This window comes from Trichosurus vulpecula, chromosome 8 (assembly GCF_011100635.1).
Source record: "Trichosurus vulpecula isolate mTriVul1 chromosome 8, mTriVul1.pri, whole genome shotgun sequence".
NCBI lineage: Eukaryota > Metazoa > Chordata > Mammalia > Diprotodontia > Phalangeridae > Trichosurus > Trichosurus vulpecula.
Window position 1 is genome coordinate 252,766,251 of NC_050580.1, and position 27,194 is coordinate 252,793,444.

At 39.3% G+C, this 27,194-nt stretch overlaps 1 protein-coding gene across 1 annotated transcript; it reads left to right on the top strand.

Moving 5' to 3' along the window:
• Positions 1 to 24,680: 24,680 nt before the first annotated feature.
• On the top strand, positions 24,681 to 25,066 carry LOC118829369 (60S ribosomal protein L36-like). The gene has a single exon (XM_036736385.1). It carries the CDS (start codon positions 24,690 to 24,692, stop codon positions 25,005 to 25,007), a length of 318 nt encoding a protein of 105 aa, XP_036592280.1. The 5' UTR covers positions 24,681 to 24,689; the 3' UTR covers positions 25,008 to 25,066.
• Positions 25,067 to 27,194: the final 2,128 nt, after the last annotated feature.

Genomic DNA, 27,194 nt, shown 5'->3' on the forward strand with positions numbered 1-27,194 from the left:
CTTCCCCAGTCTGCCCTCCCATCTGTCATCCCACTCCCCTCCCATCCCCTTTCCCCTTGTAGGGCAAGATAGATTTCTATACCCCATTGCTTGTATATCTTATTACCCAGTTGCATGTAAAAAACAATTTCTTTTTTTTGGAGCATTTGTTTTTAGAACTTTGAGTTCCACTTCCCTCCCCACCTACCCTCCTTGAGAAGGCAAGCAATTCAACATAGGCCACACATGTATCATTATGCAAAATACTTCCATAACAGTCATGTTGTGAAAGACTAACTATATATCCCTCCATTCTATCCTGTCCCCCTTTATTCAATTTTATCCCCTTGACCCTGGCCCTTCTCAAAAGTGTTTGCTTTTGATTACTTCCTACCCTGCTCTACCCTCCCTTCTAGCATCTCCTCTCTCTTATCCCCTTCCCCCCTACTTTCCTGTAGGGTAAGATACCCAGTTGAGTGTGTATGTTATTCCCTCCTTAAGTAAACTCTGATGAGAGCAAGATTCATTCATTCCCTTTCATCTGCCCCCTCTTCCCTTCCAATAGGACTGCTTTTTCTTGCCACTTTAATGTGAGACAGTTTACCCCAATCTATCTCTCCCTTTCTCATTCTCCCAATATATTACTCTCTCACCCCTTAATTGTATTTATTTGTTTATTTTTAGATATCATCCCTTCATATTCGACTCAACCTGTGCCCTTTGTCTATATATAATGTATATTCCCTTCAACTACTCTAATAGTTAGAAAAGTTTCATGTGTTAACAAATATCATCTTTCCACATAGGAATGTAAACAAAACTTACTTTATTAAGTCCCTTATGATTTCTCTTTCCTTTTTACCTTTTCATGCTTCTCTGGATTCTTGGATTTGAAAGTCAAATTTTCTCTTAAGCTTTGGTCTTTTCTTTTTCAAGAATGCTTGAAAGTCCTCTATTTTATGGAAAATCCATATTTTGTCCTGGAGTATCATACTCAGTTTTGCTGGGTGGATTATTCTTGGTTTTACTCCTAACTCCTTTTACCTGTGGAATATCATATTCTAAGCCCTTCAATCCCTTAATTTAGAAGCTGCTAGATCTTGTATTATCCTGATTGTCTTTCCACAATACTCAAATTATTTCTTTCTGGTTACTTGCAATATTTTCTCCTTGACCTGGGAACTCTAGAATTTGGCTACAATATTCCTAGAAGTTTTCTTTTGGGGATATTTTTCAAGAAGTGATAGGTGGATTCTTTCAATTTATATTTTACCCTCTGGTTCTAGAATATTAGGGCAGTTTTCTTTGATAATTTCTTGAAAGATGATGTCTAGGCTCTTTTTATGATCATGGCTTTCTGATAGTCTGATAATTTTTAAGTTATCCCTCCTGGATCTATTTTCCAGGTCAGTGGTTTTTCTAATGAGATATTTCACATTGTCTTCCATTTTTTCATTTTTTTGGTCCTGTTTTATAATGTCTTGATTTCTTATAAAGTCACTAGCTTCCACTTGCTCCATTCTAATTTTTAAGGTAGTATTTTCCTCTGTGGTCTTTTGGACCTCCTTTTCCATTTGGCTAATTCTGCCTCTTAAGACATTCATTGGCTCATTGGCTCTTTGGAGCTCTTTTGCCATTTGGGTTAGTCTATTTTTAAGGTGTTATTTTCTTCAGTATTTTTTTGGGTCTCCTTTAGCAAGTCGTTGACTTGTTTTTCATGATTTTCTTGCTTTACTCTCATTTCTCTTCCCAATTTTTCCTCTACTTCTCTTACTTGATTTTCCAAATCCTTTTTAAGCTCTTCCATGGCTGAGACCAATTCATATTTTTTTGGAGGCTTTTGATGTACGTTCTTTGACTTTATTGACTTCTTCTGGCTGTATATTTTGATCTTCTTTGTCACCAAAAAAAGGATGCAATAGTCTGAGTCTTTAGCTGCTTGCTCATGTTCCCACCCAACTACTTGACCCTTGAACTTTTTGTCAGGGTATGACTGCCTTCAGAATGACAAGTGCTTTGTCCCAAGCTTCAGGGGCGTTGCTTTGCTGTTTTCAGAGCTACTTCTACACAGCAAGCTCTGCCACACCAGTGCTCCTCCTCCCCCAAGAACTGCCAACCAGGACCTCAACCCAGATCCAAGCAGGTCAAAGCAAGAGAACCCTGCCTCTGCACCAACAAAGTGCTCCCTGAACTCCCGCTCTGATCGGCTGCTTAATTCCTCCCACCGGGTGGACCAGGGTCTGGAAGCAGCCGCAGGAGCTTCCTGCTGCTGCAGCTGCCATGGTGCACCATCTCTGTTGCCCCCTGGGGCTGGAGCCAATAGCATACTCCTCTCACCTGGATCCAGCAGTTTTCCCACTGACCTGTTAAGTTGTCTTTGGCATTTGTGTGTTGAAAAGTCTGGTAGCTGCCACAGCTCAGTGATTCAGGGATCTACAGCTTGCTCCTCCCTCTCTCCTCAGCACCTGGTCTGTCCTGGTGTGCCCCACACTGGGCTGTGCTCGGCTCCCAGCATGGTTCAATAGACACTTCCCAGCAACCATCCAGGCTGTCTTGGGCTGGAGACCTGTTTCCCTCTGTTATTTTCTGGGTTCTGTAGCTCTAGAATTTGTTCAGAGCCATTTTTTGCAGGTGTTTGGAGGGATTTGGGGGAGAGCTTAAGCAAGTCCCTGCTTTCCTGCTGCCATCTTGGCTCTGCCCTCTTCCCCATAGTTAGTATTTCTAGTACAATTTTGAATAATAGTGGTGTTAATGGGCAGCCATGCTTCATATCTGATCTTATTGGGAAGTGTTCTAGCTTTTCCCCATTACAGAAAATGGTTGCTGATGGTTTTAGATAGATTCTACTTATCATTTTAAGGAATGATCCCTTTGTTCCTATTTTATCTAGTGTTTTTCATGGAAATGAGTGTTATATTTTGTCAAAAGCTTTTTCTTCATCTATTGAGATAATCATGAGTTGTTGTTTTTGTTATTGATATGGTTGTTTATGCTTATAGTTTTCCTAATATTGCAACAGCCCTGCACTCCTAATACAAATCCCACATGATTGTAATGTATGATCTTTATTATATAGTGCTATAATCTCCTTGCTAATATTGTATTTAAAATTTTTTCATCAATATTCATTAAGGAAATTGGTCTATAGTATTCTTTCCCTGTTTTTACTCTTCTTGTTTTTTATATCAGCACCATATTTGTGTCATATAAGGAATTTAATAGGACTCTTTCTTTGCATATTTCTCCATATAATTTATATAGTATTGGAATTTATTGTTCTTTAAAAATTTGGTAGAATTCACTTGTGAATACATCTGGTCCTGGGAATTTTTTCTTAGGGAGCTCATTTATGGCTTATTCAATTTCTTTTACTGAGATGGGGTTATTTTACCATTCTATTTCTTCTTATGTTAGTCTAGACAATTTATATTTCTGTAAATATAGGTTGTTAGATTTATTGCAGTATAATTGGGCAATTTAGCTCTTAATAATTGCTTTAATTTCATCTTCATTGATGATGAATTTACCCTTTTCATCTTTGATACTGGTAATTTGTTTTTCTTCTTTCTTTTTTAAGTCAAATTAACTGATGGTTTATCTATTTTATATTTTTCTAATAAAACCAGCTCCTAGTTTTATTTATTACTTCAATGCTTTTCTTACTTTCAGTTTTATTACTCTCTCCTTTGATTTTCAGGATTTACAATTTGGTGTTTAAATGGGGATTTTTAATTTGTTCTTTTTCTAGTTTTTTTAAAATTGTGCTCCTAATTCATTGATGTGTTCTTTCTCCATTTTACTGACATAAGCACTTGGAGATATAAATTTTCTCCTGAGTACTACTTTGGCTGTATCCTATAAATTTTGGCATGTTGTCTCATTGTTATTCTCTTTAATGAGATTATTGATTGTTTCTGACTTCTTCTTTGATCCATTCATTCTTTTGAATTAGATTATTTAGTTTCCAATTTTAATCTATGTTTCCATGCTTTATCAAGTATAATTTTATTGCATTATGGTTTGAAAAGGATGCATTTAATATTTCTGCTTTTCTTCATTTGGTTGTGAGGTTTTTATGGTCTAATACGTGGTCAACTTTTGTGAAAGTGCCTGAGAAAAGTGACCGAGAAAGGATATACTCCTTTCCTACTACTTTGTGAAAGTGACTGAGAAAAGGATATACTCCTTTCTTTTGCCGTTCGGTTTTTCCTATAGGTCTCTCACATCTAACTTTTCTAAAATTCTATTCATCACCTTAACTTCTTGCTTATTTTATGGTTAGATTTATCTAGTTCTGAGATGGGAAAGTTGAGGAATATTTCTTCCTATAACTCATGTAACATTTCCTTTTAAGAATTTAGATGCTATGCCATTCAACACTTATATGTTTAGTATTGATGTTACTTCATCATCTATGACACCTTTTAGCAAAATGTTGTTTCCCTGCTTATCTTTTTTAATTAGGTGTATTTTTGCTTTTGCTTTTTCTGAGGTCATGATTTCTACTCCTGCTTTATTTATTTATTTAACCTCAGCTGAGGCATGATAGATTCTGCTCCAGCCCCTTATTTTTACACTATGTATATCTCTGTTTCAGGTGTGTTTCTTGTAAATGACATATTTTTGGATTCTGGTTTTTAATCCATTCTATTATCTGTTTCTGTTTTATGAGTGAGTTCATTTCATTCACATCAGAGTTATGATTAGTAACTATGTATTTCCCTACATCCTATTTTTTCCTTGTTTATCCTTCTGTCTTTTTCTTTTTACCCTGTCCTTCCTCAAAAGTTTGTTTTTCTTCTTACCACTGCCTCCCATCATCTGTCCTCCCTTCTATCAGCTCCCACTCCCTTTTCTTATCATCTTCCCTTCCTATTTTCCCATAGGTAGATTTCCATACTCAACAGTGCTCATGTTATTCCCTCTTTAACTAAAGTCCGAATAGATTAAAGTATTTTAATTCTTGATAGCTTTCTCCCCCTTTCGGGCTGACTTGTGCTGTGTAGCATTTTAAGATATAGCATTCTACATATCCTTTCTCTGAACCCTTTGATAGATGCTCATCTGTATTTGGCCTCTTTGCAGCATTTTTTTTCTCTTGACCACCTTCTCCTCTAGCTCTCTCTCCTTTAGTAGTTTTAATAGCTTTAAACATTAAGACTTTGGGGACACTTTGTATGTGATTGGTATAAATAGGCTATAAAATATTACCAACAATGACATATAGAGTAATTGGAAGAAAATTCCATGTCTAAAGTTCTCTTTTCTCAGTCCCATCTCCTGTTTTCCCTGGCTTCCTTCAAGTCCCAACTGAAGTCTCATCCCCTACAAGAAGACGTTCATAACTTCTCTTAATTCTAGTACTTTCCCCTTTTTAATTTTTTTCCTGTTTTTCCTTCACGTAGCTTGTTTGTACATATTTGTTTTCTTCTTGTCTCCCCTATTAGATTGTGAGCTCCCTGAGGGCAGGGAGTAGCTTTAGCATTTCTTAGTATCTCCAGTGCTTTGCACAGTACTTGGTACATAGTAAGCACTTAAAAAATGTTTATTGACTGACAGAACAAAAGGAGTTGTATATTGTTGGAAAGGTAGGAAAAGGATCACAGGAAGTGAAATGACGTGAATAGGAAAATAATCTGTTGGCTGTGGAGGGAAGGAAATGAGTACCTACTACGTGCCAGGCACTCTGCTAAACACTTTATATATACTATCTCATTTGATCCTCCCAACAACCCTGTAAGTAGGTGATTTTATTATTGCCCTTTTACAGTTGAGGTAACTGAGGCAAATAAAGGTTAGGTGACTTGCCCAAGGTCACACAGCTAGTAAACGTCTGAGGTGACATTTGAACGCAGGTCTTCTTGCCTTCATAGGCCCAGGGGCTCTATCCAGTGCACCACCTACCTACCTATATCCATGAGATCATGAATCCATTTGAAGTATCAAAGCAGCTCTAGCTCCCAATACAGTGCCTTGCATATAATAGACTCTTGATAAAACTTTACTGGATTGAATTATTGTGTGCATCCCAAGGGAGAAATCTTTGAAGAAAAAAAGATCAACCAAAAAGTAGTGGAGAGATGTATGTCATGTATAAATAGGCTGCAGCATGTTACCTGCAGTAAATTGCATGCAAGATGCAGTGAAAATGAAAAAGGAAGTGGGTCAGGCATGAAACAGGAACAAGAGATAACAGATGGGTAGCCAGCATGAGGCACCACTCTCTGTAATATTGAGAACTAAGCACTACAGAAATGAAACTGATAATGATGACAACGTATTTTGTCTCCCCTCCAAGGAGAGACTGCTTGAGGTTAAGAACTTTGTCTTTTATTTCTCTCTTTTCTGTCCCCCACAGTGCCTAGCACAGTGATGGGCACATAGTAGATGCAACACAACAGATACTTATTGATTGTTTACAACACTCAGCTAAACATTTTTATTTTGCTCTTATTACATTTCAGTATATTTGTGGAGTGTCTAGCACTGGACTTGGCTCAGTAAAAACTCTACCGTTCCCTTTATGCTATTTTTAAAATTCCAGTTCAAGTCAGGCAGACATTTTAAGATGCATCGATGATGTGTTACAAAGCTAATTGCTGGACATGAAGGTAAAGGGAGGGGGCAGCTTGAACCTGCAAACCAGTTGTAGAGGAGGAGGAGGAGGCAGAGGCAGAGTTTGATTCAGTATAGGTGTGACTGCAGCTAATGAGTCAGCCTGCTTTTGTTGACCTCTGAGAGCAGAACTGAGACAGACTTAATTTTTTTTTAGTGCTGAGTCCTGCAGGAAAACAAGGATTAAGTGCCTCACATTGCTTATTTTGAGCTGTTGAAATTAGAGGATAAACTATCTCCAGCTATCTATTAAACTACTTAGCTGCGTTTATCAGCACAGCAACCCAAGATAGTTTCTTTTCAAAAAATTTTTATTAAATTTTCTTTTTCTGTTGCAAAGGTTTTTTTTTTTCTTTTTTCCCCCAAGCTAGTTTCCTAATACTTTTCCCACTTCTGCAATTTGCCCAGATAAGATAGAAAATATAAAAACTAGTTCTTTTGGGGAGTACCAATTAATTTTGCCCCTAAAGCAGATCCTTTATGTTAATTGATTATTTCTTCTTCTCAGCAGTCATGACGTTATTGTTTAACCTGTATTTTCCTTGTAGAACTTCTTCATGTAACAGCATTAGTATAGTAGTTATTTCTAAGAAATTAATCCAACTCTACCTTAAAACTTACTAAAGGAAGTGGTGGATCTAGTCAGGAAATAGATAATTTCTTCGTGGGGTGGAGCTAGGAAGGACAGACCCAAAAAGAGTGTAAGAGTTGTGGCTTTGTTATGGCCTCATATATATGTATATATCTATAAATATATATATTTATAATTTAAAATATGCATATAGCATAAAATATAAATGAGCTGCTTCATTATATGTATATATGTCATTAGCATGCAATAATACATATAGCCAGCAACATATACATATAGCTAGTCAGCAAATAAATATTACATATGTATAATATATTATATACATATTCACATGGTTACATATATATTCATATACGTATATGTGTGTGCATATGTGTGCAACCAAGCAGAAGGAAGACGGTGACCTTGTTCCCAGGGCTTAATCTTACTCTTACGCTTTTTCTTCCTTCCCATAGTTTACATGGAAAATCAAAAGATTCTCTCTCTGTCTCTCTGTCTCTCTCTCTCTCTCTCTCTCTCTCTCTCTCTTCATATATATGTACACACACACACACACACACACATATATATATATATATAAAATAGTCACAATCCAATAATATATATAGCCAGCAATGTATATACTGCTAGCCAGCAACTGTATATATTACATATACATAATATACATTATATATATACATATATTTTTTCATGCACATACTATATGAATGTGTATGTGTGTGTATAGTGTGTGTGTATACCTATGGCAAGAATGCAGCCAAGCTAGAGGAAGACAATAACTTCATTCCTAGGGCTTAGTTTCTTCTTGTGCCTTTTCTCTATCCCATCATTTGCATGGAAAATCAAAAGAAATTTGGAGTTGAGAAACATGGTGGTGAAAGGCTTGAATCCAGAGAGCCCTAGGCAAATCTTTGGAAGCACAGACTCTAAACTGATGCTGACTGTGCAATTTAGCAATTGGACAGTAAACTGGGAACTATGAGGAATTTCTAACCCTAAGTCAGAGTGAAGAGTCTGTAGTAGATATAGAACAGGTCTTTCTCAAGAATGTCCTAGGTTTAAGTCCTGTCTCTGATAACTGCTGGCTATGTGATACTAGGCAAGTTGCTTAAACCTTTTAGTTCTCCCAGGCGATTCTTTAAAAGTATAAGTTGCAGAACAGTTTCATACACACATGAAATAAAATATCCTGTCTCCCCTACGCCCCAAAAAAGGCCAGAGTGAGTTCTGATAGGGACTAAAAAATAGATTTAAGCCCATAGGTACTAGTTATCTGGGACTGTTCTGTATTTCAAAGAGTTTGACTCCTGAAAATCCTCTGTTATAGCCAAGTGGTTCAAAACAGACAAAGATATTTTTACAGAATATCTCGTGACTGGCTATGTGAGGGTTCCACTTTTCCAAAAGGGCCGCATCAAAAGGCCTCTGGGCTCCAAGCTAAAAGAGGGGCATGGCAGCACCTATTCTTCCTGTTAGGAAGGTGGGCTGGTACCTCAGCTAAAGATTCCATTTGAAGTCAGGATCTGGGAGCAAAGAATTTCCAAAATCTTCTACCCAGTCCTACTAGGAATCTTACCTGGCAGCACTTAGCAGTGACCTCAGGACCAGTGGAACACCATCAATCAGTGGCCACATGAGGCCAGCAGAGAACAACTGACTAAGTCTACATGACATATGGAGACTATATCCTACCCAGCAGGGACTATACATCATGAGGGTGGGGAAGAGGGGAGGGGAGGGTGTATTAGGAGGGCAGAGTTTATAATCTCAAAGAGGATCATAAACATGTCTGAAAGGTTCGGAACCGCCGGATATAAGAAACTCTCAAAGTAGAAGGCAGAAGAATCAAAACATTTATTTAGGCTCCACAGTAACCAACCCATGAACCAGCAACCCCATTTTGATATATTGATCAAAAGCTTCCAGGCCCAATAAGTACGCCTTGAAAGAGTAACCAGGAGGCTACAGAGAAGCATGATTGCGTAAAGCAAAATCATGTTTCCCCCTCTATGGTAATAAGATTACCCACTGGACTGAAGTCTTTGTTCAGCTTTCTCCCGTAGGTCAGCTCTGCTACTGGCAGCTCCTGCTTCAGCTGTGGCTGTGGCTGTAACTGTAACTGTCGCTGTAACTGTCGCTGTAACTGTCGCTGTAACTGTCTCTGGCTCCAACCGGAAAAGGAAAAGAGGATCTTCAAGCTGTCCTCTCCCCTCTTATAGAGTTTTTGACATCATCAAGCACCGCCTGAACGACCAGGGCCGATTGGTTCTTGACTTGGCCCCTCCCCCTAGCGTAGCCGTTAACACCTCCCCTCAGCCAGCCCCATGACTCCTCACACAGGAAGTTGTCTGCTTCCTGGAATGCTCTTTGGGCTTCCTGCCCCGGAAGAGCAAGCCACAGTGTCCAGAGGCTCAATGAGGTAAGCTGAGTCATTCAAAGAAAACAAAGGCCATTCTGGCTACAGAGGGTTAGGGAGGAAGAGAGTAATGACATTACTAGAATAACTTATGGCCCTACAACATCAAGGGTATGCATTAGCCCTCTCTATGTACCGTCACATGTTTTTTCCGTATATATGTCCCTCCATATGTGTTCTTTACCTAGGCTTACTCTTTCTCCTGCGGAAGCATGTGAAAAACCTTGTTTTTAGTTTCTCTAGCAATGTTATGAAACAATATCTGTGTTCTTTAAAAAAAAAAACCCACAGACAACCCTTGCGAGACTTCCCTGTGTGAAACTGAAGTAGGTTGAGAACAAAAGGATTTTCTTAGGAAAAGGGATCAACATTGGTAACCAAAACTTAGATTAATGAGTACCTCTTGCCTTACGCGCCCTTAGAGTGTTTGACCCATCTAATGGCAGTCTCATCCCTGCCTCAAATCTCTTCCTACTATAATCCATTCTCCACACAGCTGCACAGTCTCCACAGAGACTCCACACAGTCAACCAGTTAATCAGTCTGTCAGTAAGCATTTATTAAGTGCTTACTATGTGACAGGAACTGTTCTTAAGTACTAGGGATACAAAGAAAGGCAAAAGCATAGCATGTGTCCTCAAGGAGCTGACTTTCTAATGAGAGAGACAACATTCAGACTACTATGTACATACATAGATATATGGTGGTGCATGTAAGAGATAGGTAGATAGATTGATTGATTAACCCACACAGAGTAGATGCAAGGTAATCTCAGAAGGAAAGTACCAAAAGGGAGAGGGGGGAGGAGGGGAGCAGGAAAGCCAGATGATGGATTCCTCTCCTAAGTTCCTGCCTTATACTGTTGAATCTACCCTATGACTTCAGTTCATCAATTATCTGTGGAGTACCTGGTCTCTTTAATCACTGCGTCAGAGGCTGTTAAGGATACGAAGATGAATGAGTCAGTTCTTGTCTTTAAGAAACTCCCCCATATGAATACACCTGATGAAGATTCCCCCAACTCTCAGTGTTTTAGTAGATATGTTCTAGGCCCAGGGTCACACTCACAAATTTAAGAGGTGGAATTTGAAGCCAGATCTTCACAACTCGTAGGCCAGAATGGGATGTGTCATAAAAGAGAAACAAACGGATGCTTTGGAAGTTCAGAGTAGGGAGAATTCACTTCCGGCCAGGGGAACAGAAAAGGGATTTATGGAGCAGGTGCTAAGAGTTTTTGACAGGTCTCTCACTTCAAAATATAGTGGCACTCTTTCATTTAACCTCACCAATACTTGGGGAGTAGGTGGACCCTTGTCGCATCTGTGAAGTTATAACACCTGTGTGGACATCCGCCATCTGTGAAGTTATAACACCTATGTGGACACCCACCATCTGTGAAGTTATAACGCCTACGTGGACATCCACCTGTGTCGCCTCTCCATCGGGTGAAAGAAGGGATGACAGTTGAAAGGAAAAATTTCTGCCGTTGTCATAGCTCTAGAATCACAGAAGTTCAGAAGTGAATGTGAGTCCAACTCCCCGATTCAGCAAACAAACATTGGTGGCCTTAGAGGAAACACCTTTAGTGGAGAGCTGGGAACAGAAGCCAGATTAGAGCGGACTGGAGAGTAAGTGGCTGATGAGGTAGTAGAGGCAACGAGGGCGGGCTTCTCTTTCTTGATATTTGACCATGAGGAGAGGAGAGCAATGGTATGACAGCTCTAAGGTGAGGAGGGGGATGTAGCAAGGTTCAGACAAAGTTAGTTATTTTCAAGACAGGGAAAACCTAAGCATATTTGTAGGCAAAGGAAAAAGAGATAGCGGGAAGGGAGAAATTGAAGATGAAGGAGATAAATGGGCGACAGATGGAGAGGAGAAGATGGACGCTTCTTTCTCTTCCTCTCCCACCAAATTCCTTTGTCTTCACTTTGCTCACATTTCTTCAGAAATTTGCTCATTTCTATATTTTTCCTTTTAAGTATCTTTCTGTAACATTTGCCCAAAACCGAGAGTGGGATATTAAAATCTCCTGCTGTTATTGCATTACTGTCTATATCTTCTTGTAATTCAGTTAATTTTTCCTTTGTGAATTGAGATGCTAAGGTACTTGGAGCATATAAAATTAACGTTGATATTGTTTAATTGTCTACGGTTCTTTTCAGCATAGTTTCTTGTTGTCTTTTTATGTTTTAGGTGTTTGTTTTTGCTTTGTCTGATGGCGTGATTACAGCTCTTGATTTTTTTTTAATTCACCTGATGCATAGTAAAAATTTTGCCCTCGTTTTTATTCTGTGTATGTCTGTTTTTCAGGTGTGTTTCTTGTAAGCAATAGGTTGTAGCATTTTGTTTTCTTATATAATCTGTCATTCTTTTTCATTTTATTGTGTTGTTTAACCCATTCACGTATAAAGGTATGAAAGTTAGGTTTATATTTTCTGTCATTTGCCACTAATTTTTTTTGTGAATGAGGATTTTTTTTCCTTTCTTCTGTAAATATAGTACTTTGTTTTGTTTTTTCAGGTATTTTTGTCTAATCTACTTTTAAAGAAATGCTGTTTCTTAATCTACTTATTTATTCCTTCTTTAGTTTCTGTATTTCTCATGGAATTAAAGCTTCTAAGGTACCTGTTTTGAGCCCCTTCTTCTAAATGATTTCTACGTTTGCTTTTAAGATCTTGCCCCTCTCCCCTCTTTATTTTATACCTCACTCTTAGAAATACCAGTTTCTATAGGAGAGAGTGACAAAAGAAGTATTGCCCCATGGTAAGGATTTTCCCCTTATCACAGATTGTGCATTTTATGACTACTTCTTGCCTTCCATTTTATTTTGCATGAAATCTCCTCTTTGGCATCATGACCTTCCATTCTTCTGGATATCAGTTGCCCCTAGGACCTCCAGTTTCCCTTCTCCCTAGTCAAGATGCTGTTCATGGTAGTACAATATTCTCTCAGAGGTTTTGGTTTCTCTAAGGGCCAAATCAATGCAGTTGATACCCATTGTAAAGTTCCCATCCACCGCTATAGGGACTGCATGGACATCTTCTTCAATGGGACTCCCTCCCACCCCTAAATCACAATTTTATCTTGCTCTTTCCCATTTCAATCCCTCCCTTTGCCACCTCACCCATTCTACCATAGGCCCTCTTCTTCCTGAGATACAACAGGATTTGGTTCCCCTTCACTGTTGACCATTTACTTGATTAGAATATTTCACACATTCCTTTTCACCTTCTTCTTCCACTCTCCCTTTTTATGTACACTCCCATTCTTCAATTTAGGCACACACAAAAACATCCATTATCTTGTTGGAAGAATGTTGTGAGATGGATTCTATGATGTTTCAGGCCTGTTCCTCCACCATCATTTCTTCCATTTGTCCACTTTTCACTCATTTCCCTGTGTACTTTTAGAAAGAAATCTCTTAATACTTCCTCTTTTTTTGTTTGTTTGTTTGTTGTTTTTAGCTCCATAGATGTTTTTCTCTTTCTAATTCTCCCCTCCCCCACCTTGTTTCTAGTATAATTAATTTTGTTACCTGTGCTTTCCTTGGTTGTTAAACCATATTTCCATTGTCTGGAGTGTTTGCAAAGCAAACAATCTGTTCCAGTCTGGGTTTTTTTTTTTTTTGTAGGAATGCTTCAAATGCTTCTTTTACTGAATATTCATCTTTTTAATTGGTGATTAGACTCTGATTTATGGTGTATGTTACTTTGGGTTGCATCTGAAGTTCTTCTCCTTTTCATAACACGTTATCCCATTCCCTCCTGCAGATTCTCCATAAGATTCTTGGTGTCTGAGACCACAGAGATGGCTAAAATTCATCACTCATGTATAATACCAATTTTTGAGAGCTTTGAGAAGCTGTAAGAATTAGGTAGAAATGATTAGTCCATCATGTTGATTGCATGACATGAAAGAATCAGCATTTACTTTTTATATGCTTGTTCTTATTAACTGTGCACCTCTTATTTCTGTCTCTAGTGGAATGTAAGCCCCTTGAGAACACGGACTGTTTTCATTTTTGCTTTTGTATCCTTAGCAACTAGCGCAGTACCTGCCCATAGGGAGGCACTTAGTAAAAACTTGATGAAATGAATCAAAGACAGAAATCTGGAGTTCTAGAGGAAGCTCACCTCATAGGGTCTCATTGCAGTGAGGACGAGAGCAAGGTCATTGCTGACACTGGCAGATTGGTGCGTTGTGGTTGGGGGCTTGAGGAGAGTGGATGAAGAAGTGGAAGCCTGGAAAGGTTGTGGGTTTTGTCCAGTTTCATATGGAAAAATCCACAGAGCCAGGACTAATACAGGTCTCTGCTCCTACTCTAGTGTTCTTTTCACATTTCTTCTCATTTCTCCACGAGGGTCAAACCCACTATCTAGGCATGATTGTCCAGAAATTACAGCTTTAACCACAGAAGTTTGTCCGTTTGTTTGTTTTTCAGCAGAAAGTACTTAGGAACCACTATTCAGTTCTTTGTGATGAGGCAGCTAGGTAATACGGTACATAGAGTGCCAGTCTGGGGTCAGGAAGACCAAGACTTCAGATCACATCTGCGCATCCAGCCTGGGCTAGGGGAAGGAGACGCAGGGACTGTCAGGATAGGATTTCACTACCACAATATTGAGCAAGTTCAGTAAATTACTAGCGACCGGAAGCACGGCAGCTAGGAAACTGTTTCAAAGATTACCTCACGTGTTTCTGGGCTACGTTTGTTTTTTGTAAATGTCATTATCTTTCCCGATGAGCACATTTAGCCATTCCAACTAGCTGCAAGCCTGGATTGTCAGAATTCCTTCTCCATCCACCTCCGCTTTTAAAAAAATCCCACCCATCCTTCAATTATCCATGGTAGGGGCCCTCATTTTTTTGCCTCTGTATCTCCAGCACCTAAAACAGGGCTTGCCACATACATAAAGGGTCCTAACAAATGCTTTTCAGTTGATTTATTGATGGATTGGTTAAGGCCCAGATCAAATGCCATCTCTCCATGAAGCCTTCTCTCCCTCCTCCGAATTCTCCCAGCACTTAGCACAGTGCCTAGCACAGTGCCTAGCACATAGGAGGTGCTTAAAAATGTTGATTTATTGATTGATTGAACTCCAATAGTAACTTTGTTGATACATCTCAGATAGCACTTACCATATGTAGCCTTGCAAAAGATAACCTTGTGTTGTCTGGACCCACTAAACTATAATTTCCTTGAGAGCAGGTGCTCTCCCCCCAGTGTTAAGCACATGGCTTCAAATATAATTAGGTGGGCAGTAAACATTTGTTGAAAGAGAGATGAATGAATGTTACAGAAAACAAAGAAGAAATCAAAGGAAAAACTAAGAGAAAGACGGTGGGGAAAAGCACTAAATAGAGGATTCAATAGGCTTGGATGAGTTGCATTTCTATCATTAAGTTTCTTTATGACCTTGGACAGATGCTTTTTCCTCTCCCGTCTTCACTTCCCTCATGTTTGAATTGAGGGGCATGAACTAGATGACTTAGTTAGTCTGTTCCAGTTCTAACTTTTTTTAGTTCTATAATTTCAGGTAATTCATCACTATAAGCTAAGCACAAAAAAAATCTCAGTTCTATTCCATCTGCATTGTCTAAGACATAAAAAAATCTGTTTGGATTTGGCGTTCTGTGTTGCAGAGAGGGATAGACAGAAGAAAAGGAAATTGAAAGCAAAGCAAAAGAGGGTTTTTAAAAAACAGGTATTGAATAAGACAAAAAAAAAAACCCAACTTGTCATCCATCCTCCCAAATGTGATCAGAAATAAATTCATGTTTCCCTCTGACCTAGATTTTAAAGGTAATGTATTTAAAATATTGTAACTTTTGAAAGCGATCAGCATGTCCTACGCATAGATATGTCATCCTAGGCAGCACATCGGTAAATGCTTTTGCTGGTGGGTGTGAAGGGTTTTTTTTTTCTTTTGGTAGAATGGGAGGTGGATGTTTGGTGGAGGACAGGTAGTGCTTTTTTTGTGTGTTCATCTTTACCCTTTCTAGAAAGTAACCTCAGCAGGAGGTCTGGAAGGAAGTCTAAATACTTGTTAATTTCAAGATGCATAAAAGATTCTTAGTCCTTGTCTTGCATTAAGGAAAGTCATCCTGTCCCAACACTGAGTCTATATATAACCCCATTGTGACATGGATCGCAGGATTTAGAGCTGAAAGAGATCTCAGAGAACATCTAGTCCAACGTTCCTTATCCAATGTTCCTTCCAATGTTACTAATTGTAATCCATTCATTTCTGCCCACCCACCTGGTATAATTCTGGTCCATATCTTTCCAAAAGTTTTCCATTGAGAGTTTACCTACATACGAGAGCCTCTCTTTGTTTTCTCCAGACATGGCAAGGATCTCTGGCTGGCCAGCTGTTTTTTCTTGTTCTGCCTTGTGATCAGCATGTCTTCAATAGTCAGAGAATTTGTTAAGTACTTACTATGTGTCAGGCACTGTAATAAAATGAAAAAATGAGCATAAAAGACCTGGGTACTTCCTGAAGATTGCATTCTAATGGGGTAATACAATATGCATCCAACTAGTAAATAAGAAGTTAAATAAGGCTGCTGGAGAGAAGGTGGAAAGGCATTGAGAGTCAGCAGAGGAACAGGGAATGAAGTGACCATGGATGGCCTGGGTATCTCATGAAGTTTTCATTCTGGTGGGGCAATACAACATGTATCTGAGTAAGTAAATACTAATAAATACAAAGCCTAAAGTCAAGAAGACTCATCTTCCTGAGTTCAAATCTAGCTTCAGATACTTACTAGCTAAGTGACCCTGAGCAAGTCACTTAACCCCATTTGCTTCAGTTTCCTCATCTGTAAAATGAACTGAAGAAGGAAATAGCAAAGCATTCCAGTGTCTTTGCCAAGAAAATCCCAAATGGGGTCATGAAGAGTCAGACGTGACCGAAACAACTGAACAACAAAATACAAAGTATGAACATTAAAATGCAAAATAATTTCAGGAATAAAAGAATGCTAATAATTGGGAGGGTCAGGAAAAGCTTTATGCAGAAATGGCTCTTGAGCTATGCTTCTAAGGAATCTGAGGGACACTGGCAAAGGTTAAGAGGGAGCGCATTGCAGATATGGGGGACCAGCTATGCAAACCCCCAGAGATGAGAGATAGAATGTTATGTGTAGGAAACAGCTACAAGTAGTTTAGAACACAGCATGTATAAAGAGGAATAGTATGAAAATTAGACTAGAAATGTAGGTAGATGGGCTATCCACCTCTGAGAAAGAACTGACGGCATCTGAATGCAGATCAAAGCATACTATTTTTCACCTTATTTATTTGTGTGTGTGTTTGGTTTTTTTTTTCCTTTTGGTTTGTGTTTTCTTTCACAACATGACTAAGATGAAAACATATTTTGCATGTTTGCACATCTATAACCTGTGTCAAATTGTTTGCCATCTCAGGGTAGGTGAAGAAAATTTGGAATTAAATTTTTAAATGAATGTTTAAATTTATTTTTACATATAATTGGAAAAATATTATTTAAAAAAGGACAAGAGAGCCAAGAGAAAAAAGTCTAGCAGAATCCAAGGGAAAAAATCTGCCAAGGAGGGCAGAGACTGGGGGAAGAAAACATTGGGTTTAATAGTTAAGAAACAGTTCTGGTGGAGCGAGAGCAATTTGACTTGAATGATGGAGTCAAAAGTCAGATGTCAAGGGACTGAGAAATGAATTGGAGGTGAGGAAATGGAGACAATGCATCCCTTTCTAGGAGTTTGGCTGAGAAAAGCAGGAAAGGAAATAATGAAGCCTTGAGAAAATGTCAGGGCCATAGAAGGGATTTTTAAGGATGGTGAAGACCTAGGTATGTTTGTGGATAGTGGAGAAAAAGTGAGTGGACAAAGACAGACTGAAAATGAGAGGGGAGAAAAAGGAATAATAGAGAGGACAAGATGCTATTAAGAGACAGGAGAAGAGCTAAAGTGGAATAATTTGCCTTGTTAAGGAGAAAGCTCACTTCTTCATCAGAATAGGCTGAGGAAGGTTGAGGCAGAAAGAAATAATGAGAAATAAGAGATTGCAATCAGAGAGAGATTTATTTCAAAATTCTGGATCATAAAGGTAGAATAATTATGGGTGATAGTCCAATCAAGGTTAAACAACCACTATGAGCGACTGAGGTGGAGTGAAAATGAAGACTATAAAGATTATTAGGGTTCTGATGAACTGAGAAGCCAGGGCATTCCAAGGGACATTGCCATCTGTATCAAATATGAGGGTAGGGGTTGGGTAGGAAGACTATGAGACAAGCACCAGACTTCTTGAGATAGAAGAGAGAATGAATGATCTCAAGGTTGGTGAATGACAATGATTAGATGTTAGATGAAGTTATAAGGGTAGATGGAGTGAACCTCAAAGGAAGAGAGGTTACCAAGTAATTGAGATAAAAGGACAATCTGAAAGTGAGAATGAGGATCATCTATTCCTCCTCCTGGCCTAGTGTTTTAGTGGAAGAGGCAAGAAGGAATAACCAATTACTTGAGAGGGTGGCCAAGGAAACAGTGCTTTTTGGCCAGTCTAATCAGGACTGCTAGTGGGTATCCATGTAGTATCACTGAATAAAAGTGAAACCACAGATATATAAGTATGTCTATTGTGCTATTTCTGTCGTAAGGAGATCACAGTATCTTATTAGGGTGTGGATTTCAAAAGTTTGAAGTACTGATCAACCCCAGAGTTGTCCAAAATGCCTATGTGTTGCCTAGGTGCTAGGAACCAAGTTTTTAGCATACCCAAGTGTAATATTAATTACGGTGGGACTTGTTTTTTTTTTACTGTTTTCTCTTTTGGAGCACTTATTTAATCAAGTGCCCTTGATGAGTCTGGCCTGTGTTTCTTTGATTAAATTAGGAGTCTTTGATGACCTCCTTGCCTCAAGGGAAAGCCTGGTTTGCATGGGTTTGAGTCACATGTTTGTGGTGCTTTTAGGTCACGTGGGTTTGAGTTGCACATTGTGATGCCCTTTGACCCTGAGCTAGATATATAAACCCAGGGGTTGGTGTTCTCCCTTGGGGCTCTCAGTGACTGGAAGAGTGGCATGGGCAGCCATTTTAAGAGCCTCCCGGCTTGTAAACCAAGATGTTGATGCTTTCCTGGTAACTATGAATTGTGATTTGGTCTGTTTATATTGTGTATGTTTGTAATTTGTTTGTATTTGCTCTGAAGTTCAGGTTGCTGGCTTTTCTTCCTGAACTAAGTGAGTATATATACACACATACACACACACACACACATATACATATATATGTGTGTGTATATATATGTGTGTGTGTATATATATGTGTGTGTGTGTGTGTGTGTATATATATTGGATTAAAGCAAGATTGTTAATCCCTTAATGTTGCTTTCCTTAGAAAAGCAGATCAAAGAACCTGTGCTGGCAGCTCTTGTTGCTGGTCTTGTTGGGTCTTACACCCCACAACAGCTGTTGCTAGTGAGGTTGTTGTTACATCAAGTAGATTTTACATCTTAGTTTGAGAGACAATGTGAAGATCAAAAAGGTAAATAGTGTAATGGTCCTTTCAACTACCATTAGCACCTTCTGGCACCACCACTATGCAAATTTTCTTGAGGCTTTAATAAGGCCCCATGAGGCATAAAAAACAATGGTGGGAAGGTTACAAATTGGTTGCCTTTGCTGTAATTCCTGATGTCATGGCAAAATTCTTGTCACTGAAGATTTTAAATAGGAGAGTAACAAAAATAAAGTACTGCTTTTAGAAGCTTACTCAGGGAATTTAACATGGCATACAGAGTAAAGAAAGCCAGGCTTGGAAGCAGGAAGACCTGGAACATACTAGCTGTGTGATCATGGGTCTATCACTTACCTTCTCAATGCCCCAAACCAGCTCTCTAAAACTATTTGAGTTACAGGCAAATGATTCCTTTGCATCAGTGGGAGAAATCTTTGCAAGGGGAATATCCTACAAGATGAAATCACAGGTCCAGACCAAAGATGCCAAACAATTGATACAATATTATGTAGGCTGGATTGACACAGGGATGGGGTTAGATAAGATATGTGTTGTGCAAGAGCAACTAGAGACAAAAGACTTGTCTTGAGACTATAACAATAGACCAGACTTGAGGTGGTGAAAACCTGGACTAGTTGGGTGACCGTGGGAATGAGAAAGAGAGAATAGCTATTCTCACATCTTATATCTCCGTCTGCCTTTAAACCAGCTCTAGAATTGTTTATTTTTTTCCTCCCTAAATAGCTGGATGTACTTATTGTAGGCCAGTTCCTTGCCTTTTTTTCTTTTTTCAATATGGTTGATTTGTTCTAAACAGGAAGTGCTGCCATGACAATGATATTATTTGTGGTTAAGAAATGTAGTTTTAAAAATCTGCAAGCCTTCAGTTCCTCATACAGAGAGAGGCTCAGCAGAATGTATTAAGCCTCTGCTTGGGTGGGTCCCTTGTTTCAATTGGGGTCTTTATCTTTATGGGATCTGCTTGCTCATAAATACTGCCAGTAAAAGAGACTACAGGATTTCTTCATTCCAAAGAGAGGAGGGGAGGTTCCCCAACTCTCATGATCTAGACTTTTAAGGAAAAGGAAGCTGTCAACATGTCAGCCTCATGTTTGGCCGAAGACCTCTGATGGCTGCATTGTGAGCTAAGGAGTTGTCTCTAGCATAATGATTCACAAATGGATGAATATGTGAGGTGATGGGATAAATTTCCCTGGGCTTTAGTGCCAAATTAACTTTTTCTACTACTGTGGGGGCTCCTATTTTAGGGGAAAGGTAATATATTGGTAAATTTTATATGTATACATATATACACACACACATACACACATGCATGCATATGTATATGTATGTGCATGTATATGTGTATATATGTATATCTATCTATCTGTCTACACTGCAACCATCTCCTAGATATGTTTATGGAAAGCCTAAATATTACTCATTCTCACCTTCTTAGTACCAAAAAAAAAAATCACATTTATGAGTACATACAAAAATGCAATGAAAGAGTTGAATCAGTTAACCAAGCCATAAGCATTTATTAAGCACCTGTTATGTGCAAAATATTCTCTGTTAGGCGTTGGAGATACAATGCCAACAACTAAATAATCTTCATGCTTAAGTAGCTATTATCCCATCAACAGAGACAATGCTTACCTATATAAGTTTATTTGAAATAAATATAACAGAAAGAGGGAGGGACTGGCAGCTGGAAGGATTAAGAAAGGCCTCATGTTGGATGTGGTATTTGAGCTGAGTTTTGAAGGAAGCTGGGGCACAGCCTGCACAAAGACATGGAGTCGGGAGATGGACTGTCCCATGTCAAGAATGGCATGAAGAGATCAGTGATGGCAAAAGTGAATAGAACATTTTTATTTGATTTGAAATAATCTTTTCTTAGAGGACCAGTATGGTGTAACATAGCAGTTCCCGATCTATGGACTAGAGAAGTCTGGAGAGACCTGGATTAACTAGTTGTAAGGGGTCATCAAATTCACATGCGCTCCAGGAATGGTCATTTTGATCTTTATTTAGCTCTGACAGAGTAAACAATGGGAGTCACTGGTTTTGCAATGGTGCTTATTTTTTAGAATAAGAAAAAAATGTGGGGTTTTTTTTCCTCCTGGCTTTTTAGAATGATGTCATCTTGTGTAACGCTATCTCTTGTGGAGTAAATCACCCAAGAATTTATTTTTGGATTTCACAAAGTGTCCAACGAATAAAATACTAATTCATTTAAAAATGTTACTGAATTCATAGCAGCTTTTTTTTGTCATCATATATCACCTCAATTGATGGATACTAAAACTACAAACACAATCAGGGAAGGTAGGTAGAACCCTGGACTTGTTATTAGAACACCATTTCAAATCCTGCTTCTGATCCTGGCAATTTAAGCCTAAGAAAGTAATTTGCTTTGTCCATGACTCAGTTCTTATTATCTGTAAAGTGGAGATGGCAGCTAGGCAGCACAGTGCATAGAGCACTGGGCTTGGAATCAGGAAGACTCATCTTCCTGAGTTCAAATCTAGCCGCAGACACTTAATGAGCTACGAGACCCTGGGCAAGTCACTTAACCCTGTTTGCCTCAGTTTCCTCATCTGTAAAATGAGTTTGAGAAGGAAATGGCAAACCACTCCAGTATCTCTACCAAGAACCTCCCCCCCACCAAATAGGGCCACAGAGTGTCAGACGTGTCTGAAATGACTGAACAGCAGCAAAGTCAACATAATAATTGCACCGTTTGCTAAACATTTTGTAAGCCAGGACAGGGTATGTGAATGTCACATATTATACGAGTCGAGTCATCTGATATCGCGGTTTACAATGTATACATCTATATCTATGTTATGGTAATTGGGGTGGGACTTTGTTGTTTTCTCTTTAAGAGTGCTAAGGTAATCAAGTACCTTTGATGAGTCTTTCAAATGTAATAGCAAGCAAAGTGGACTTTTTGTTGTCTTTTGTTTCTTTGATTAAATCAAGAGTCTTTGACCTGCTTAAGAAACAAGAAAGCCTGGTTCACATAGGTTTGAGTCCCATGGTTGTGATGACCTCTGACCCTGAGAAGGGCGTATAAGATCTGAGGTTGGCATTTTGTTTTGGGGCTCTCACTCACCGGCAGAGTGTCATGTAATTTGACCGGATGAGACTGGGTAGCCATTGTTAAGAGCCTCCCGGCGTTGAAAACCCGGATGTTGGTGCTTCTCTTTTTGGTAACTACGTATGTGATGTCTTGACCAGACAAAGCCTGTCTGTTGATCTGTTTGTATTTGCTCTGAAGTTCGGGGTGCTGACTTTTCCCCCTGAGCCAAGCAAATCATATATGTATGTTTAATTAAACTGAGATTGTTAACCCCTTAAAGTTGCTTTCCTTAGAAAAGCAGATCACAGAACCTGTGCGGGCAGCCCTCCTGCGTGCTCTTGTTGTTGGTCTTGTTATTGGTCTTTCACCTCCGCAGTAGCTGCTAGCAACATTGTTGTTACAATCTATAAAGAGGATTTCCTTCCAAAGAGCAAATAAAGCGGTCTATGTTTGGGTGATATGAATAGTGAGATGAATTTACTGAAACAGATCAAATCATAACTTGCAGGTTATATGGTGCTCTTGTTATATAAACTGGTACTTTCAGCAGCCCATTAAAAACATCAGTTGTAATTTCTACCTTACTTCCAGATTAATTCAGAAGTTTTGAGTTGAATCAACTCTGGTAGCCTCTATATCAAAGGTTCTTAACTTTTTTTTGCATTGCAGACTCCTTTGGCAATCAGGTAAAACCTATTGATATAATATGCTTTTAAATGTATAACGTAAAATACACAGGCTTGCAAAGGAGACTAATCATACTGAAATATAGTTATCAAAATATTTTTCAAAAACCCAAGTTCACAGACCTGAGGTTAAGAACCCATATGTAACCATACCCTATATACTCATTAAAAACAAAAACGAAAACTTAACTTCCTTCCTGGTGACAAGAAGAAACTCTTTACTGTGATTCTCTTTAAGAAATAGAATAAACAACTACACAAGTTTTAATTCCAAGCCCCCACAAAAACATATCAGAAAAAGGCCTCTTACTATTAAAAGTTAAATAACTTTCCAGTGGAGAGGTGCCGCCTTTTTTATGGGACTTCTTATTTTGGAAGAGACTGACCAGGCAATAAGTTTAAACTTGCTATGGTTGTAGTCTTCGAGAGTCAGAACCACACTCACACTTAGCAAGCAGGAATTAGAAAACCCTGGTTGTAGGTCAGGATCCTCCATTTGATTCTCATTCGTTTCATTCCCTTTCCACACCCCACTATGGGATGATGGAAAGAACAATGAATTGAAATTGAGAGGACATGGGTTGTACATCTACACCTGTTATTTATTAGCTGTGTCAGTCACCTCTCTGAGCTTCAGGTTTTTTATCTGCTTAGCTGCTGATTAATCAAAACATATCTGATCAATTCAGTCCCTATATCCAGCAGAGGACCTTGGTTTGAATCCTGAGAGAGCCGTGCCATATCTAGGTAGAGACCCTGGAAGAAGATGGCCTATTGGAGAATGAGCACCGGCTCAATCTGGATGAATCAAATGAGGGTGATCCCTTTTATGCTGATGGCACCTTGATATGCAACTTAGAGAATCAGGCAGGTCTCTAGGCAGTTACAAATAAGAGAGTTTAGCTGATCAGATTCATGCCATTACCTGACTGAGCAGGTATTGCATATAATTCCACTGGCTATAGTTAGACAAGAGTCACTTCTGAAGCTAGAACCTAGGAGACACTTTTTGGTCACTATCTTTCCGCATAAAATCTTCTGCAAATTCCTTGTCTTTTGCAGGTCACTTCCACCGCCACACCTGAACAAAAGAGGCTGTAAGAGGTGTCCTTTTCCTTAGGAGGGAGGTATAGGGGTAAATATCTACATATGCCAAGCAGGTCAAATATTAGGAATGACTTTTGTCAAGTTGGAGACACAATTGGAATTCAGGCCCAGGAATGCTTTTGTAAAATCGCCTATAATATGGATAGTTCTTTAGAAATGACCAACATCTGTCCATCATCTCAGCAGCTTCCTAGACCTTTGGATAACCAAGTGAGAGGGAAACAAGTTCACAGACCCTAATTAAGATCCCCTTCTATAGGTGACCCTTCCAACATCCTGGTTAGATTTGGATGGAAGCTTCAGTGAGTTAAATTAGGGTGGTCCCTTTTATATAGATCACCTCTGGGTATGCAACCTATTAAGTCTTGTGGGCAACTAGGTGTTTGTAGGTAAGGAAGTTCATCTGGCCAGGTTGATGTCACTGTCTGCCTGGGCAGGGGTTGCATATGATTGTACTGCAAGGATTATCACAATAACAGGGTCAATGGTCAATGGACTTTACATTTCAAAAGACTAATTATGAAATTGAGACTCATGGCTTCATATATAGTTCTCCTTGTGTTCTGCTGGGAATAGAAAAGTGTTTTCTCCCTTTTTGGGTGCTTAAGTTTAGAATAAAAAGCTTTTAGAAAGAAATAAAAAAAGTATGTTAAGAACGCTCTCTCCTTCCTTCTGCTGTGGCTGCCGTTGGTGCTACGCGCCGCAGCCATGGCCATCCGATACCCCATGGCCGTGGGCCTCAACAAGGGCCACAAAGTTACCAAAAACGTTTCGAAGCCGCGACACTGCCGCCACCGTGGGCGCTTGACCAAACACACCAAGTTTGTGAGAGATATGATCCGGGAAGTGTGTGGATTTGCCCCTTATGAGAGGCGTGCCATGGAATTGTTAAAGGTCTCTAAGGATAAGAGAGCCCTTAAGTTCATCAAAAAAAGGGTGGGAACTCACATCAGGGCCAAGAGGAAGAGAGAGGAGCTCAGCAACGTCCTAGCTGCCATGAGGAAGGCTGCTGCCAAGAAGGACTAAACTGGACCCTGCCAATCTTTCCCACTTACCCAATAAAGATTTGACAAATAAAAAAAAAAGTATGTTAAATATAACGAGTAACAAAATTTCTCTGTGTTCTTTTCTGAACTTTTTGTTCTGTATATTTTTGCTTTATCAATCTTTCTCCCTCTCTTCCTCACCTCTTTCCTTCCTTCTTTTCTTCCCTCCCTCCCTTCTTTCCTTCCCTCCCTTGCTCCCTTCCTCCCTTCTTTCCTTCTTTTCTCTCTTCCTTCCCTTTTCCTTCCTTTTTCCCTTCTTTCCTCTTTTCCTTTCTTGTTCTCTTCCTTCCTTCTTTGCATCTCTGTCACTTCTCGCTAACCTACCTTCCCTCTCCTTTCAGTAGAAGGCCTACCTTGTAAAAAAATAGTCATGCTAGACAAATCACCATAATTATTGACCTTCCTTTCCTTAGAAGCCTGGGAATCAAGCAACTTCCAATTCTCTTCTTGGAATGAAGAAAGTCTTGTGCCTGTTTTGCTAGTGGAGCCTATTAACCAGGGGAACAGATAGGAATGGTGAAATAATTTCAGGTAAAACTCTAGAGAAAAGCTATTATCCCTATGCCTCCTATTCATTCTCATGTTTGCTCACTATGCCTGAAATCCAGGATGTGTAAGAAACAGCCTCAAAACAGATCAGAAGATCTCTCTCAGTCTTCTATATCATCTTTTTCTTTGCTGCTCAGCAGATAGGAAGTAGAATTCCTGGCCTAACATGCGCTGCCCAGCCGGTGAGCACAGTCGCTTGCTGTCACAGAAACAAGAAGAAAAAAGAGACCCAATAAATGGTGGCAGGTATATACTGTTGTTTCTCAGTTTTGCTTACAGGCTGCTTAGTGAAAGGGATGTATATGCTGGCAAGTGGTGAAGTGAGAAATGGATTTTGATCTGACCCTAGCAGGTGGTTCATAGAAATCCCCTTCAAAGGAAGAGGCCAAACTGGCTGTTCTATTTGACTTATCAGCTCCTAGCCCTGACAAGATCTTTGCTATAGCAAAAAAGATACTCAAGAGAGACCGTGTGGATTTTAATCTCAGTTTGGCCCCTTACTGTCTGTGTGACTTTGAGCAAGTCTTTCTGAACCTCAGTTTCCTTATCTGTAAAATAAGGTTTTCGGACTAGATCAGGAGCTCTATTTTTGTGTCATTAAACTTTATGGCAAAGTCTATAGACCCCTTCTCAAAATATTTTAAAGTTAAGAAATGCAAAATTTTACTTAGAAGTTAGTTAAAATAAAGATGTAATTTTTTTCCCATCCAGATTAATGAATCCCCTGAAATCTATCCATGGTTTATGATTACCAACTTAAAAACACCTGGACTAAATAATCTCTAAGGTCCCTTCCAGCTGTAGATCTGATGATCCTATAAGATCTTAGCAGAGCTGTAGCTAGGACAGGGCCACTCAGGTTTTTAACCAGAGCATTTATAGTCATGGGAGAAGTACTTCCTCTTCAGAGGGCACACTTCCTCCCTGGGCTATCCGGAGATCACCCTCCAGCCTGCTTAAACAAAGGGTGATCATGTTCCCTCATCCATCTTCTCCTCCTCTCCTCCCCTTGCCGCCCCCCCACCCCCCACCGCCCCAGCTTGATCCCAACTCCAGGGTTCTATAGCCATGGCACCTTTTAATGGAAGCCCTTCTTCCCTTCTCAACCTTTGTAGCAAGAATTCTTTACATAGGGGTCCATGACTTCCCCTCACCCCCAAGGAGTCCAAGAATACATTTCAGGAGGTCTATGAACTTTGATATGAAAAAATTTATCTTTATTTCAATACAATTGCCTTTTTTTGGTAATCCTATATATTTTGTATACTTATAAACATTATTCTGAGAAGGGATCCATAGCATTCAACAGACCACCAAAAGGGTCAAAGACTCAAAAAAAGGTTCGACAAGGATCTGTAGGGAATGCACTGGCTATTCTCCATGTCTGTAATGCACTCCCCTTCACCTTGGTCTCATGCAATCCGTCATTTCCTTAAGGTGGAATTGAAGCACTAGCTTTTCTACAAAAAGCCTTTCCTGATCCCCACCACTGCTAGATACCCTTTGTATCTGTGTGGTATATTCTGTTCTATGTATGGGTTGTTTCCCCCAACACAGTGTAAACTCCTTGAGGGCAGGGCTGTTTCATTTTTTTGTCTTTATATCCTCAGTATTTGGT